The sequence below is a fragment of the Vespa crabro genome, chromosome 3 (assembly GCF_910589235.1).
Source record: "Vespa crabro chromosome 3, iyVesCrab1.2, whole genome shotgun sequence".
In the NCBI taxonomy this organism is placed as follows: domain Eukaryota; kingdom Metazoa; phylum Arthropoda; class Insecta; order Hymenoptera; family Vespidae; genus Vespa; species Vespa crabro.
The window spans coordinates 9339550-9355418 of record NC_060957.1 but is presented as its reverse complement, the minus strand read 5'-3'; the positions used below and the strand labels follow the sequence as shown (position 1 = coordinate 9355418).

Here is a 15869-nt window from a genome sequence, read left to right as displayed (position 1 = left end):
AAGAAAATAAACTTCTCGCCGAGGGAATAAAAGAAGTTTTTTTCAAGGCGTAGTAATGTGGAGTACGTAATGCGTAATACACTATTACTGCCAAGACGCGGTTTAATGAGGTCTCAATGCAACGATTTTATTGTTGTAATTGTAATTACAGTAATCGTAATCGTAATCGTAATCGTAATCGTGTTGGTAAGATGACGGTAAGAACGACGTGTCGTCGGGCGGTGGGCAAGGAAAATGCCTGGGTCAGGCGAGTTCGTTGCCGTCCGGAAAATGTTCGCGGGCATCCAGGCAAGCAGCCAGCTCAAAAACCAGATGTCGGAGAGTACGATTCTCAAGAAATTCGGCGTCCGATAAAGGCGGATAACAGCGAGGTCTCTGTTGACGTCCTCTAAACGACCGATGGAGATGGAGGACCACGTCGCAGAAGACGTAACGTACCAGAAGTAGCCGCAGAAAATCGTCACCGAAGAACTGCAGCACGCCGGTCTCTGCGATTTGATAACAGTATAATAAAAATAAGAAGAATCTAATGACAATAACAAAGTAGTGAATATCGTTTGGCGATAAGTATTGCTGGATTGAAGCCAAACAATGGCTTTAGGAATCGCTCTAACGCGATCGTAAAACGCGATTAAAAAAGAAATGAAAAGAGAAGAAGAAGCCGAAGATGAAAATACCATACCACATCGGGAGTGCGTTACGAGCTGGCTGGCCTCAACGAGGAATCGCTCGATGTAACGCTGGCAACGCTCCCAATGATGCACATCGAGGCTCCCGACGTTGCATATAAGGCAAAAGGCGGCAAGAGGGGCATGAAGAAAGAGGGTAAACAGGCTACCGCTGTGCCGTACGTCGCGCAAAGTTGACGGCGTGTCCTGGGGCGACATCAGGACCATCAGAGGCTGCCCGAAATAACGGGGTATCTGTTGGAACACAAAGCTGTTGTCCGAATCGACGACGACGAATAGCGGCTTCCTGGTGAACGGGTAGAGGTCACCGGGATAAAGGCAGTGCGGCTCTTTACCACCCGTCGGCCTCTTTCCGTGTTCGACTTCCCGCTTGCTGCACGTCGACACGCCACCTAGGTCGTACCCCACTGTAACAGATCGTAATTTTGATCAACATCGTGCCATTCCGCCTTTGCGCCTCGCCGATCGTTCAACACCCTCAACAATATCTCTCATCCTTTCATTCATTTTTTTAGAAATTTTTTCTTCATTTCTTTTTATATTTTAGGAAATATATCTTTATTTGTATACATATCTTGTTATTATTTTTAAATGACGTATATTTAATCGATGATAAATGGAAACGGTTAATCAAAGTAATTTTTTGTTTTCAATTAGATAAGATTTAAAATATTAACTCTTACAAGCAGAAACAGAAATGGAATACCAACGGATTCCCAATACTTCGATATCGATTGCTTCGTGCCTCGAATTCACTATTATGAATACGTGGGAATCTTCATCGTCGTATGACCCTGACACAAATACCTTATTCTACTTTCGTTCAGGCTTTTTTCGCGTTCCAACTATAAGCACTGCTAAGCCGGCTGCTTTTGCGCGAGCCAAAGTACGTTTTCCGTAGACGGTCAGACCGACGGACGGACTCGTCATTTTAATTTTTCACCGCAAAGAGCTTTTTCTCCGACCAAAGTCAACATATTTGATATATTTGACAGGGTGTAACATAAGTAAAAAAAAAAATTAAAAAAAAGCAAACTATCTAAGGAGTATTTGGAATAGGTCTATTCCGTGAGGTAGGCTTTGGTAAAAAGAAAATTGTCGTGTATCTTTCGATGCGAGGTCACGACTTATTAGGAAACCATCTAAATGACCTGGATTTATTATTTCGTTAATCCAGCAGACAGTACGATAAGAGGTCACGGTCGCACGTGCAGCATGCATCTCGCGAAGTAGGCAGAGTCCTTGAGATGTCTTCTTCCGATCTGTATGATACTTTCGTGAGAATATACGCTAATTAAAGGCGGAGTACTGTGGCGCTCGTCAGCGCGATCGAGAAACGACAATATAATGAGTTCCCTCGCGTACTAGCCGAAATGCGAAAGTGTTTGGCAGGGACGTCGGAAAATTGGCTGCTTATTAAGAACACGGTCGCTATTTTTCCAAGTGTTGGTTACATTTAGAAAGCAACAGAAAGAGATAGAGAGATTTTAGTAAAGCAACAAAGCGATTTGGCTCGGTTTTATCATCTCTGTTCTTTCTCTTTCTCTCTCTATCTTTCTTTCTTTCTTTTACGTTGAAAGCTTGGCCACTTGGCGCCAACGTTGGTACATTCACGATGTCGTTGCGAAGCCTTTGGATGAAAAAGGCGATAAGCGAGTTCTCTGATCCGATTGACATGTTCTAAACGAACACATGGTATCATGGAAGAGTAGTAACGAGAAGAAACGATGACGTGCCAAAAAAAGAAAAAATGTTCAGAAAGTATAAAAAGATTATAGCCGAAGTAAAGACTCACTTTCTTCGGGGTGTTTGACGGTCGAGAAGCAGCCGTCGGCCGATAGATAGAGTAGTAACGCCCCGTTAGCGGGTAACTCCTTGAAACCACTCGCTAGGAACACCTGTACCTGGCTGTAGGTCGGCTTGTAAAGCAGGTACTTGTGTGGATTGTCGCGCCTTGGCGCGCCATTTTCTGCACCGGGATATGGTCCCGGTCTAAAGGGCATCCTACCAGCCGGCGAAGCGTCGTGAAGATGATTAGGATCGTCTCTTGGTTCTCTTTCGAGGGTCTGCAGCATCCTGAACATGTCCATCGATAATTCACTGAACTTCACCTGATCGGCGCAGTTGCCGACAATGAGGATCTCCTGTAAGGATAGGCACATGGGTGGCGAGCGTTCGACAGGTGGCGAAGTCTGTGGCCGAAGCCTATGACTCAGCACGACCGGATCCGAGTCCGAGTGTAGGATCACAGCGGACTCGGCTTTCACGAAGGCTTTTATTTCGTCGAGCACGAGGTTCCACTCGAGTTGATCGTCCGGTTCATAGGTGCTCGTGTAATCGGCTATTTGGGCGTCCAGCTCTTGCACGAGTTCGCGTACCAGCTTCATTCGATTTAAGAGTAGACAGACGACGATGAAGCGAGCATAATACCTTAGCTTTTTCACCATTAGATCGCTTCTGTCCTCTTTCGCGGCACGACTGTAATAAGCGCGACCTCTTATTGCCGCGTAAAACGAATAGGCCTCGTGCAGATAACTCGTTTCGCTGGTGCGCAAGTAATAGTGGTAATAGAGCTGACCGATCTTGCTCGCGATCTCGCCGATTTGCCATCTCTTTAGTCCGTATTTCGTGTCCAGTATCGTCCTGGAAAAAGAAAAAAGAAAACGACATGTTCGCGTTCTCTTTTAATATTTCTATGATTTAACGTTGTTTTTTATCATCTCTACATTTATATATCATTTCTCTTGATCTCACGTATCCATTTTTTTCTTAGTGATCGAAATATTTAGTAAATGATAAGCGAACTATTTCTATTTTAGACACGCGTCCCTTTTCTCTTTCTTTCTCTCTTCTCTCTTCTCTCTCTCTTCCTCTCTCTCTTTCTCTCTCGCTCTCTCTCTCTCTCTCTCTCTCTCTCTCTTTCTCTCTCTCTCTCTCTCTCTGTCTGTCTATCGATCGCGACACGATCTTCGCGAGTACCTTTGATTGCCAGAATATAATGTTAGAAATATCAAAGGTACCCTATCGACCCTGCACTCACGAAAATACATGCACCGGCACGCTTTGATACAACACGAAGCTGTGAGGAAAAGAATGATCACATTGAACAAAAAATTAAAAAAATAAAAAGAAAAGTCTAAAAATGTTTCCGTAGGGGAAACAGCTGCCAATGTTGATCCACGAGTATCTCTATTCACATGGCATTGTTTCATTATTCTGCAAAATCTTCTGTTATCGTCACAATATCATAGACTTTTAAAAACTTTTAACGAGATATGTTTCCCTTATCTTGTTACGAAAATTTTACGACACTAGTCTGAATAGTCTTGCGATCTTTGATTACTAATTTAAGGAAACAAAATTAGAGAAGCGTTGATGAAAGATCGATCACGTGGCAACTTGTGTAGCTATATGAGTCGATATAGGATATACTTAAGACACTATTAGATTCATAATGAAAAGGGAGGTTTTAGAGAGATACGTAAGCAACACGTTTCATTTCTAGGAAACACTCTACAACGAAAAGTTACATAGAGTATTGAAGCGATCGAAAAAATGAAGGAAAGAAGGAAGAAAAAAAAAGAAAAGAAGAAATGGAGAAAGAAAAGGAAGAATAGAAAAGTACCTCGTGGTGCAGAGATACGATCGATCGAGTGCAGAAAGTTAAGTGGTTGATCGAATATGATCATAAGAGACAGTGACTGTTGTCTGTATTCACCTGTGTTGTTGCTGGAATTTCCAGAGCTTCGTGTAGATGTCGAAGGTGCGCCCAAAGTACCCTTGCCACTGCTTATGTCCGTATTGTGGCAAATCACGTAGCCCGTTGAATAGCTGCTTACTTTTCTCGAGCAGGTGACAGAACTCGAGGACGACTTTGCGCTCGTGGTCGTCCATACCAGCCATCATGACCATCTTTTCGGCGAGAGATCGCGGCCACTGGCTGGACAGCCCTTTTTCCACGGTCGCGGTGACCCGCGTGATGGCGCCTGCCGATTCCGCCACCCTTTTGCACGACAGCTACGCGCTGCGACCAATCAATACTATGCCCACCCCGCATCAGAGGGCGCACCTGGCGAGCCACCACCACCACCGCTACCAGTGATAACGATGCCATCTATGACACCCCTAAAATCGTATTTAACTCTTGTCATACGACTCTACTGATAAAACGTTTCACCGATCCGACTGTCGGTTTTCTGCCTTGTTCTGTCGATTATTGATACAAACTAGACATCATAGTTGGATTCATGATTTAGACTGCTCGTAGATGGTACTGACTATTCTCTGATGATCGTATTATCTGTTAGAGCGCTTTTTCAAAGTCATTTTAAGGATTATATATATTATTATCAATGTTCAACTTAAAGTTTAAAGAAATATAATTACAAAATCTTAAGTTGTTAAGAGGATAAAAGACTGATAAAAAGAAAAAAGGATATATCTATTGCACAAAATAGAAATTACCACCAAAAATACCATTTGAAATTTGGATGGTTGATTTTAATACAATATCAATATTCCTCCTTTAACTTAAAGATTTCAATCTAAATGCAATAGCTTAAACTTTATCCAACAATTATTTTGTAACATTGGTTAAGAGACATTTAATGAAAGGCAAGTGTTTCTTTCGGCGGTGTAATTAAAATTTCAGTCAGACGATGACGATAGAGTGGGATAGGCGCGTGAAGTGGTAATGGGGAGGTAGAGCGTCGATGGTAGGAGAGCTCGTCGACACTTTCGTCGTCGAGGTTCGTTACGCTGCTCGCAGAAACGGTGGGAGTTTTGCCGCCCTGCTACCGCCGTCGGCGGAGATTAATTAACTAGATAACGGACGGTGGTTGCAAGAGAGAGAGACAGAGAGAGAGAGAGAGAAAGAGAGAGAGAGAGAGAGAGAGAGAGAGAGAGAGAGAGAGAGGAGAATGGAGAATCTACGGACGAGGGATGTGGAAGAATCGAGAGAGTGTCATTGCGAGGTCGTTGCGAGGGACTGGTAGGAGCATAGCATGGAGCATGGAACACCCTCGCGAGGACGAGCCATAGGGCTTTCCTAGCCGGACGTTCGACTCCGGAGTATATCGACTGTGTCGCCTCATCTACAAGTCAATCAGGTTTGCGTGCTGGTCGCTCGTGAAGGTGGTTGGTACAAGTAAGTAAGTAGGTAGAGCTTGGTAGGTGCCTATTCTACGAGCACCATCGCTGTCGAGCGCCTTTATGCTAGCCAGGTATGCAAGTATAATGTGCTGGCGCATATATGAATGCTTATGGTAATCCGACCGGCAGGCTCGTTTCGACGTTGACCAGGATGCCTGCTACCTGAACGGACTCAACACACCCTCTGCAGAGTACACCCTCTACACGTCTTTAGTTAGTACATTGTAGTTGTATGTCGGACATCGTTTTCGACTTGATCAAGATCCTCCTAAACTTTGCTCTCTTGGGTCTTTTTCGCTTGAAATTTTCAATTCCAAAAGAAAAAGTAATCGTCTCGTTCCACTTGAAGTCTTTTCAATTGCTCTTTTTGCTACCATTCGATAGAGATAAAGGATATGATTAGAGGATATAAAGCGAAATTCGATAAACCGTGATTTCCTTCGTCTTCAAAAAGAAAACGAAAAAAGAGAGGTATCGATGGCGTGAGTCATCTTACCGTTGTCGATCGATAGGGTTAAGTTCTGTTCTGGTCGAAGTAACGTCTCGAACCCATAGTTCCAGTCCATGAACCGAACACAATGATAGCTAGCAGCCGGTCTGACCATGGACGGGCGATCATATCGGGTCGTTAACTGATATTAATAGCAGGGCGCGGTATATCTGCTCCTCCCTCTCTTTCTCTCTTTCTTCCCCTTCTCTGTTTCTTCGCTCCTTCACTTCATTCAACTTTTAGGGGGTACCCTGTCCTAATTGTTACAAATTAAATCACAAGATATCGAAGCAATCCCTCGAGTACGATACGCAACTTGCCATCGTTATTTTCTCACGCCCAAAATTTCAAACTTTTCGATTGATTTTTCAAACTTTTATGTTATTCAAGTAACCAGATTGAGAAAAAACGAGGGTACATTGAAACCCACGTGAAATAGACTCGTAATATCAGGACAACGCGAGGGCATCTATTAGCCCGCGAATAAATTCTTTTTAATATGCCACACTAACCTGTTGAATGCGTTGCGTTCGTGACAAACGGTGATTACGTCTGCTTTTCTCTGCTTAGAATCGTCTTTTTCTAATGACAACGATCGTATCGCATTTGCAAATGCGACATTCAAAATAAAATCTGCGCGATTTTGATATTCCACAATAATAATTCTTTCACAAAAAGCTTTTCCTTTATATCTTTGTATAATTGGTTTCCTTATACAAGATTACTAACGCTACTTACAAAGATCTCGGAAAAGATACTCTTGAATTCGAAGAGTGCGAAATGTTTGTTTTCTCAGTAGTGAAAGAAAGAAAAAAAGGAAAGAAAGAAAGAAAGGGAAAGCGCAGAAAGTGTGCTCACGAAGACGAGGACTTTTGATATTTCCTGCTCCGACCATTAGCCAAGGTACGGGACAGAGAAGCGAGGTGAGGGTGGTTCTCAGGGTGGACGCGAGGAAAGCCTCAGGAAGTTCTAACTCACGGGCAAGGGGGCAAGCCACCCCTGTCAAGCTGTGCCAGCCCCTACCATTAACATTAACCGAGCATATACAGGGTGTTTGCAATGGCATTATCGATCGGCCTTGTGAAAAAAGACCAGCGAATCGAGCACTCTGTGCGAGCCGTGCAGGAAGCACCTAGTTTACATTCACGAAAGCTAGTTCTAAACGCCGATAGACTCATTTTCACGTCCTATCATTCGTGGAACGATCTTTTCACGGTATAAAAAGTATAGAAAATCATGATCATTTTCGAGAGACCATACTTCTCCTTTGATGATTATTCTTATTTGGTACGTGCCGAAGAATTGTATATTTATTCGTGCGTAACATACAGGATCGAACGTTACAACGACATCCCCTAACATCCCGTTTCCTTTGAAAATCCTGAATCCTACATCCGTTTGGACCTTTTCGGTCATGCGTAAAGTTTCCGATCGTCGTCGATGCAAGGAATATCCTGGGTCATTCAATAAATATCAAGGAAAATCTGTTAGAAACTATTCGTATGAGATCATTGCCAAAGGTGTCATTTTTATTTTTGTATATTTCTATATACAATATAATATTAGAAAAAAGAAAAAACTTGCTTTAGTTTGCTTTGAAATCTTCTTATCGTATATGAATTTTCGCAAGAGTATCGAATGTCAACATTACATCGAGTATTAATACTTTTGACACTTGTATCGTTTTCCTCATGATTGCCGTAGAGAAGCACGTCGCGAATAGCGACGTCGATCACACGTTGGTTAACGAAGATGACGATAACGATACATCGTGTTATCGCTTGGACGTATCGCGCGCGGTGGTGGTCTATCGTGGACCGTATCGCGCGAACGTATCGAGCGAATGTATCGCGTGGACGTGTACCCGCCCCATGGTTGGCAGTGCATCTATGAAAAGCGTAGACCGGGCACGTGTCGCTCGTGTCGCGCCCTCCTTGTTACTGCAATGCGTGGATCTGATAATTTTCGTATGGCCGAATATACGTATCTATATCGTTCGTTCGCTTCTCTACTGAGATTTATCTACGTGACCTTGTATTGAGAGATTACAAAAAGAGATAAGATCGAGATTTATTAATCGAATCATAAGCTTACCATGAATAATATTAATTAGCGAATTTCTTTTTTAAGAAATTTGTCTTTATTTTGAAGGAAAATGTCAAGAGAAAAAAAATTTTTATTTCCACATCGTATACCAAGGGTTAGGCCAAAGGTTGAGAGAAAAAGAGAGAAAAACTCTCTTTCTCTCTCGATGTTACCCCTATCGAGAGAAAAGGGAGGTGGATGATCCCGCCTCTAAGGAGCTGTATCGGAGTTGGCCAAAGGGTGGGAGACGACGTGCGCAGGGTTAGAGGGGTAAAGAAGGGTTTCGCAAGTCCTCCCCTCTGTATGTGATATCCCTCCGGGGAACGGACGAGAGGGCGTCCCGGCGCAGGCTCCGATACAGCCAATCGTCGGACCGCGAGTGATAACGACGCTGCCGAATGCGTGCGTCCGCGTCTCTGGCCAAGTCCACCACCGGTGGTCCACACGGTTCTCCGCAAGGCATTCCGCACGTTTCGTTGTCTCTTATACGATACCGAGTTGCCTCGTGTTTTCCCTGTCCGTCCATGCACGCGAGAAATGAACTCGTGCGATACTGTTTGCGAAAATAGGTGTGTTAAACATGTTGAAAACCACGTTCCTTTCTTTTAACACAATCGCTGTGTCTAAACTCCTTTTCTCGATGTCTATCTGACTTTTTCCTTCGATCGATCTCGCGTGCTTACCTTTTCGTCTTGGACTTGGAGAAAACGTTGCTCTTTCAAGCTTATGTTGTTGTGTCCGCGATCAGTGTTCGTGATTCTGAAAGACGATAAAGTTTACTTCTCGCGAGTTCGGCATACTTTCTACATCGTTCCTTGACTTTCGAAAGTGTTCGCGGACGTTTGTCCATCCTTTGAAAAGAGCTGGATTCGACAGTGCTGGATAAGATAACGCGCGGAACCCCGCATTGACGGTGAGATTCTTTTTTCTTTTCCTTCTTCTTTTTTCTTTTTGAAAGAAATCGTCATATTGTGAAAATAGTTTGCTCTCTCTCTCACACTCTCTCTCTCTCTTTCTCTCTCGTTCTCTCTCTCTTTCTCTGATTTAGATACGTTCGCTACTGCCGGAAAGGTCTAATTGAATCAGAGCACAGGAAACGCGACTACGAGAGCGCGGTTTCTCTTAGCGTGCCAATGAAAGAAACGTATGTCGTTATCGCTTTGACTAATAATAAGATATCTCTGTGGAATGATTAGCGACCGCCCTCTCTTTTTACTTGCACTGTATTACATTATCGCGATTTTCCGTTTGAAATGACGACAACGGTATAAAATACGCGTATGTGGTATACTTGGATCTGATAGCGTTTCATCTCACTTATCTTGTCGTTTGATATCCTTGATCGAAATAACACATTCACTTCTGCATTCATTTCCAGAGAAAAATGTCAAACGGGTCTAGCTATGTCAGTTATATCAAAATCAATATCAAATTATCATTATTTCTATTTTATGAGTAACATGTTTAGATCGATATCGTTATGTGTGTACAAATCAGAAAATCTTTAGTTAATATTCGAGAAAAAGTAAATATATTAATATGAATTAGGCGAAATAGGTTGATCATTAATTATATAAAGATCGATCCAAAATTAATGATATCATTATTTTTATAAATAAATAATATACATGGATTAATATTCTCATCATGGATTAAAAGTTGCACGTGGTGACACTCTGGTTTGGTGCATCGAACATCATTATATTGCTAAGTTCTCTAATGTCTTTAACTTTCGCGATTTTGGGAAAATTACGAAAGCAAAAGTGGTTCGTCCGAAGGGAACTGCTCGACTATCGGTTAACGTAAATGCACGCACGGCTTGTCGAGGTTTCTCCCTCTTTCGCATGCGAATGCGCGTCTATATCAGCCTTACCGCGACACTGCATTTAAATAGTGTGTGTAGGTACGTGCGAGAGAGTTTAGACGAGGTAGGCTGAGGGGTTTCCGGCGAGCGTTAACAGAGTAACAGAGTGATGTAATGAGGCCCGGAAGCAAGCAATTTGCTGACCGCCGCGGCCACAGTTGCGCGAGACAACCTGCCCGGAGTACCTTCTTCTTGATATCGGCACCAGCATCCTCCTAATTTGATGCTTTTGCCTTTTCGCAAATTAATTTTATATCATACTGACGAGATATCGTGTTTTGATACATCGTACGATGTCTTCCGTCGTTAGCATTTAACTCGACTCAATTATTTAACCAGACATGGAATTTAGCCAGTCGTTTTTATACTTGGATAAATCGACGATATCATCGACAATTTTATATCTTTTTGTTTCTTGCATTATTATAAATTTATGTTAATCGGGTGATGTGTGAAAAGATTTCTATGACTTTGTGATAAAGCTATTTTGTGATTAGAATGATCAGTGATATTAATTTTAAGAGTTTCTATTATAATTGAACCTTCTCTCCATGAGAATATACATGGTGCAATCTGTGTGAAATTGTTCGATTCGATGTTAATTTGTTATAAGGATTAATCCGTGTCACAAGATTCGTGAAAATCTGCCAAGAAATCGAAGGTAATCCGTCGGCTCTTTCCAAAGTAGATTAAACATGAATAAAAGTATAGAAACGAAGACAGTGGTCTTGAACTCTAAATGGAAATAAAACTATTTTATAGATCTTAATATGTAATAAATAATGTGTTTAGTAAGATTATTAAGTACTTAGTTAAACACTCATAATTATCATTTTCAGCAATTCTTTGTACGCACATAATCTATAGCAATAGCTAGCGTGCACATAATTATAGCATACCTGTCAAAAATGTTTCAACACGAACGAAGAGAGATCAAGGCCACCCATTAAACGATCCTAGCAATGATCTGAAAATAAAGCTAAGTAGTTAATGAGGAAAACTTTGGGGTAAATGTTTCAGGGGCACTTTGGTGATGTACGACAGCGCTAGCTGTTCGTACGCAGGTGCGCTCGAATTAAAAGGAACCGGGAGTGGAGCTGCGGCCGGGGCCGGGGTCGGGGTTGGGTCCGGATCCGGGAGCGGAACCGGAGTCGGGGCCGGAGCCACGACCGCGGCCGCGGCCGCTGCTTCTGCGGTGGTTGCGGGTGTTACTGCGACCGGTGTCAAACAAGAAAATTGGCCGTATCGCGGACTCACCTGCGATAGCACCTTTCAACGACTTAAGGAGAGTGTCAAGCAGGCTAAACAAGCTCTAGCCGATCGTGCTGGTTATCTTCCTGGAGCTTTCTCACCTCCTCCGCGTGCCAACCCGTCCGCCATTTCGCCGACCGCCTCCATCACCGGTGAGTGCTTCCGTACGCTTTAAATCTTCCTTCATCCTCGAAAACCCTTATGAACGAAAACTATTTTTTTGTATCTTCTTCTTGTCTTTATCGAACTTTTTTTTTTCTTATGTCTTGCTATGTTTCATTAACGATGATGGGCTTTCCTTTATGACTTCAACATCGCGTTTTTCTGCCAGATTAAAGACACTTTTTAAAATTCGATCTCATTAATACATATTTACGATGCGAGTAATTTTTTACGTTTTTACGAAATTCATAGTTATTTACATTTTCGAGAATATCTTTTATAGGCCAATATCTTATACTGTTACATTTTGGATTAAACATAGATTTATTGTTGATTGTAATAATTTAGAAAAATTAGTCTATAATATTTTTAAACTATGTATTAAAATATGCTCTCAAAATACACTGAATAACATTTTCTAGAATTTTACAATTAAAAGAAATATTTAGCTTGCAAGTACTTCCACCGCTTGTATTTAAAGTAGAAATGTTTCAACAATAGTCAGATGAGTAACACAAAATTTGTCTAACTTTTTGTAATACTTTATACTAAAATAACAAATCAATTCGCAATATAAATAGAATTCCAACTTGTCTCGAAGGAACTTGAATGTAGACATTATTCGAAAAGCAGTAAAGATATATCTAGAAGAGAGAAAGGAAAAAAAACCGCAAGAAAGAAAGTGAAAAATTAACGTCCGTATCATTGATCTCATGAAGTCTAGACGAAGATAGGAGTGCAATAGAGTTCCAGATGTAATAATTTGCCAGTGTTTACCGTGCACGATAGTGGCGCGGCTTGACTGTTGCTCTTTGCCGTCACCGATTTCCGATTGTATTTTTAAAGCATCGGTCGCGAGGAGCATTAATTACCCCACCGGTGTAAATCACGTTATCTGCTGCCCACGCCTCGCGAGAAAGTAAAGCTGGGTCGCCGAGAGAGAAAAAGAGATAGAGAAAGGAAAATAGAGAGGAGAAAAAAAAACAGGATGAGAAGGGGTCAACGGTGTTACGCGAGGACCGTCGACTACTTCCTACGGCCGCTCCAATATCCTGCGTGTTTCTCCGTAATTTAGCAACGATTCGACAGTTTCGTGCTGCAACCGGTCCATCCTCTAAAAGCATAGCAGTCCATTTTCTTTTACGATTTTCCTCGATGGTCGCGAGCCATTCGTGATATCCGTTTTGAAATTTTTCGAAAACCTATTGATTTAAAAAGTAGGATATCGTTGATAAACTATTTTGTGATTACAACGACAACGACGATTCAGTTTCCTTAATTTTTTTTCTTTTTTCGTTTTTTTTTTCGTTTTTTTTTCGTTTCCTTTCCTTTTCTTTTGTTTTATTTTCTTCGAAGGAAGAAACATCGTTTGGAAATTTTGATGTCGAATCCGAATTCTCTCAGTCGAGTTCAAGCAAGATGGTGGGTCGATGATGGCGGCGTAGTTGCGAAAATGTGGATGACGAGGGGTGGAGCGGTTAGGGGTTAGCCGGGAACGTATCCATGACGACCGACCGCCCCACGAAGCGGCACCCTCCGGGATTCCGGATGTTCCCCTCGACATCCCAGCATCCCTCTTTCCCTCCTCTCCTGATGCGACCATCCGCGATCACCACGTACCTCTCTACTCTGCCTCGAAGAGATAGAGAGTCCATAGCCCTTTTTCAAGAGATGTGTCGGATTTAAGCTTGGATTTTAAGTCGAATCGTATCCGTGCTCTCAGAATATATCTCTCAACCATTAGATAATAATTCTCATAGAATTTATTATCTTATTTCTCTCTCTCTCTCTCTCTCTCTCTCTCTCTCTCTCTCTCTCTCTCTCTCTCTATCTATCTATCTTTCTCTTTCTCTCTTATTTGTTTTGCAATAAAGAAAAACAAATGCGACAAATGCGAATTTTCATTTGTTTCATTGAATTTAATTATTAAAATTAAAAACATATAACGTTGATTAATGTTCGAAAAAGTTATCTTTCATACGATGTATTATACTGTTTACTTTGCTAATTGATGTTTGCCGAGTTGTGGTGACACGCGTGTGCATTGGGAACATGTTTGTTCGTAAACATGGGATAACCTTTTCAATATTTAAAAATTTACGACACGTTTCAACGCGTAGGTACGAAGAGTCTCGTTTATAGGAGAAGGTTAATAGAGAGGATAAAGAGGTGCCGTAGAGAAAGAGGGAGTACCATTTAATCATGTTCTCTAATTGCACGGAATGAACAAGCGAGAGGTTCATAGAAGAGAGACGGACTCTTTTGTCCTTCCTTCTTTTTTTTTCCTTCACTTTTCCTCTTCACTCATCGTGAATTCTTTTTGCGCGTAGACGCGAATTATAGTGAATTGTTGTAGAGGGCGGATCACACAGTGACCGAGACGCGTTGATAATTGTCGGTATCGGTTAACCCGAAGGGATAGGCCAAGGGGTAAGGCTAAGGGTAAGTTAGAAGAGTAAGTCAGGGGGTGGTTACGGGTGTCGGTCACCCTTTGGCTGATCCCTAGGAGGTCCGTTCTTTTGGACCCTTCTCACTGCTTTTCCCTTTTGCCCCTTACGTTCAGCAGTCTTTGCGCCTTGCGTCCCTTCGTTTCCGTTAAGCACCGCCACCAGCAGTACTACTACTACAATCCTCAACCACTACCTACTAGCAACTTACGACCACGGCACCCTTCTTCGCGGTTCGAAGGGTGACTAAGGGTCAGAACGTCCTGACTGTCTTCTAGACAAGAATAAAAAGTCAGAGGAATATATTAAAATGAGGAAATGGGGAGACGACGATATATGTATATATATATATATATATATATATATATATATATATATATATATATTTGTATGTTCATTTTAAATATTTTCAGCTCGATTCTGATAAATATTTTCTTAATTTCCCCTTTGTATATCTCGATCTAGAGTTTTCTTATATTTCGAAGAACTCACAGCCAAAGTCCTGTTGTAGCGAAATGATTAGTATCGGCCCCAGGAACTAGTCCCTTTTATCTATTCTCTATGGTACGTTCAGCTTGACCGCGCTCGGTCGATCCGGATCTGTATGCAAGCCAGGTTTATGTCTTTCTACTCGCATTTCTCCTATGGCTCGCTGCAGGCCCCGTGACTAATCATGATAGTTCCGGCCGGGAATGGCGGGGACACACGACTCTCGGTTCCGGTTCCGGCGCGTGCTCTGCTACCCTGTTCTCTCTCTCTCTCTCTCTCTCTCTCGTTCTTTCTCTCTCCCTCTCTCTTTGCTCTTTCCCCTCTCTTCCCATAGCGAGTCACCCTCGCGCGCAATTATTGCGCTTCGCAACAAAGGCGGCAGCACCACGAGCGCTCGAAGGAGCACATCGTTTCTGTTGCTCCTATCGCTGCCTTTGCTCACCACAACCTTAACTCACTCTCCTTCTTCTTCTACTCCTTCTTATCCGCTTGATCTTCCTTATCGCCCATAGCGAACGTATTTTAACAAGTTGAAGTTGGAATGATAAAAGAACCCAGGAGTCCCTTCTCATCCCATTTCTCTTCTTTTTCTTTCCCCCATTTTTTCGATCTCCTCGCAGCTTTTCTTTTTTTTTTTTTTTTAGTTCCTTAACTCCCTTCTTCTCAGCTTTAGTCGGCAAGTCGCCTATCAACCCTACGGCCGAATCATTATTCATCCTCGCGCGACCTATGGCCCACCCAGTTGACGTCGTGAAATAGCCTCGTTAAGTGCTAACTGCCACGGGAGTAGGTAACGCCACAACTACGACGATGGTGCGGTGGTGGCATTCATGTTGAGGAAAAAGGAAAGGAGATCATGACTCGGCGTAAATTCGCGAAAGTGTGAGAGAAAGAGAACGGGAACTCGTTTAAGGCCCACCCTTACGCCTAGTCGTGATCGTGCACGCGATCCTGTGCACCCCTTTACGCGCGCCCTTTCCATTCTTTCGCTGAATCGTTCGCACGATTTTGACAATAAGACAAACGTGTGCCGATCGCTTTTCCTCGTGACTCAGTTTCTCTGTTGTTTTTGAAACATTCAGGATGGATGAATAGAAATTCAGATTTCCGATTGAATAATCTTTGGCAATTAAACAAAAAAAAATAATAACAATTGGATATTTATAATTTTTATGATGGACAGATTTTACAATTTGTTGCTCTTTACCTTCTGCCAGAAATCTAACGTCGGAGTTTAAATT

General features: G+C 42.3%; 2 protein-coding genes across 4 annotated transcripts in view; one reads left to right on the top strand and one right to left on the bottom strand.

Annotated features, from left to right (window-relative positions):
• Positions 1 to 101: 101 nt before the first annotated feature.
• On the bottom strand, positions 102 to 4759 carry LOC124423157 (protein SCAI). 2 transcript variants are annotated; one of them, XM_046960608.1, is made up of 4 exons: positions 4408 to 4759; positions 2485 to 3332; positions 683 to 1093; positions 102 to 488 (listed from the first exon to the last, which is right to left on the bottom strand). In XM_046960608.1, the coding sequence occupies exons 1-4, from the start codon at positions 4599 to 4601 to the stop codon at positions 244 to 246; spliced, it is 1698 nt and encodes a 565-aa protein (XP_046816564.1). In that variant the 5' UTR covers positions 4602 to 4759; the 3' UTR covers positions 102 to 243. The 2 variants fall into 2 exon arrangements, with proteins under 2 accessions (XP_046816564.1, XP_046816563.1); XM_046960607.1 differs by having other exon boundaries at positions 683 to 1096; positions 4408 to 4757.
• Positions 4760 to 10439: 5680 nt separating this feature from the next.
• The window catches only part of LOC124422637 (transcriptional regulator ERG homolog), a 29527-nt gene continuing 24097 nt past the window's right edge, over positions 10440 to 15869 (top strand). For both annotated transcript variants that reach the window (XM_046959385.1, XM_046959384.1), the window contains exons 1-2: positions 10440 to 10940; positions 11300 to 11682. In XM_046959385.1, coding sequence (XP_046815341.1) covers positions 11313 to 11682 — 370 coding nt within the window. In that variant the 5' untranslated portion in view covers positions 10440 to 10940; positions 11300 to 11312. The remainder of the gene's footprint in view (positions 10941 to 11299; positions 11683 to 15869) is intronic.

What these genes read in the sequence shown, in the direction of transcription:
- LOC124423157 (XM_046960607.1), bottom strand. Translation starts at nt 4,601, where the DNA reads ATGGTCATGATGGCTGGTATGGACGACCACGAGCGCAAAGTCGTCCTC. An exon ending in AAATTCCAGCAACAACACAG is followed by an intron (nt 3,333 to 4,407) that starts GTGAATACAGAC and finishes TTCTTTTTCCAG; the next exon opens with GACGATACTGGACACGAAAT. An exon ending in CGTAACGCACTCCCGATGTG is followed by an intron (nt 489 to 682) that starts GTATGGTATTTT and finishes ATCAAATCGCAG; the next exon opens with AGACCGGCGTGCTGCAGTTC.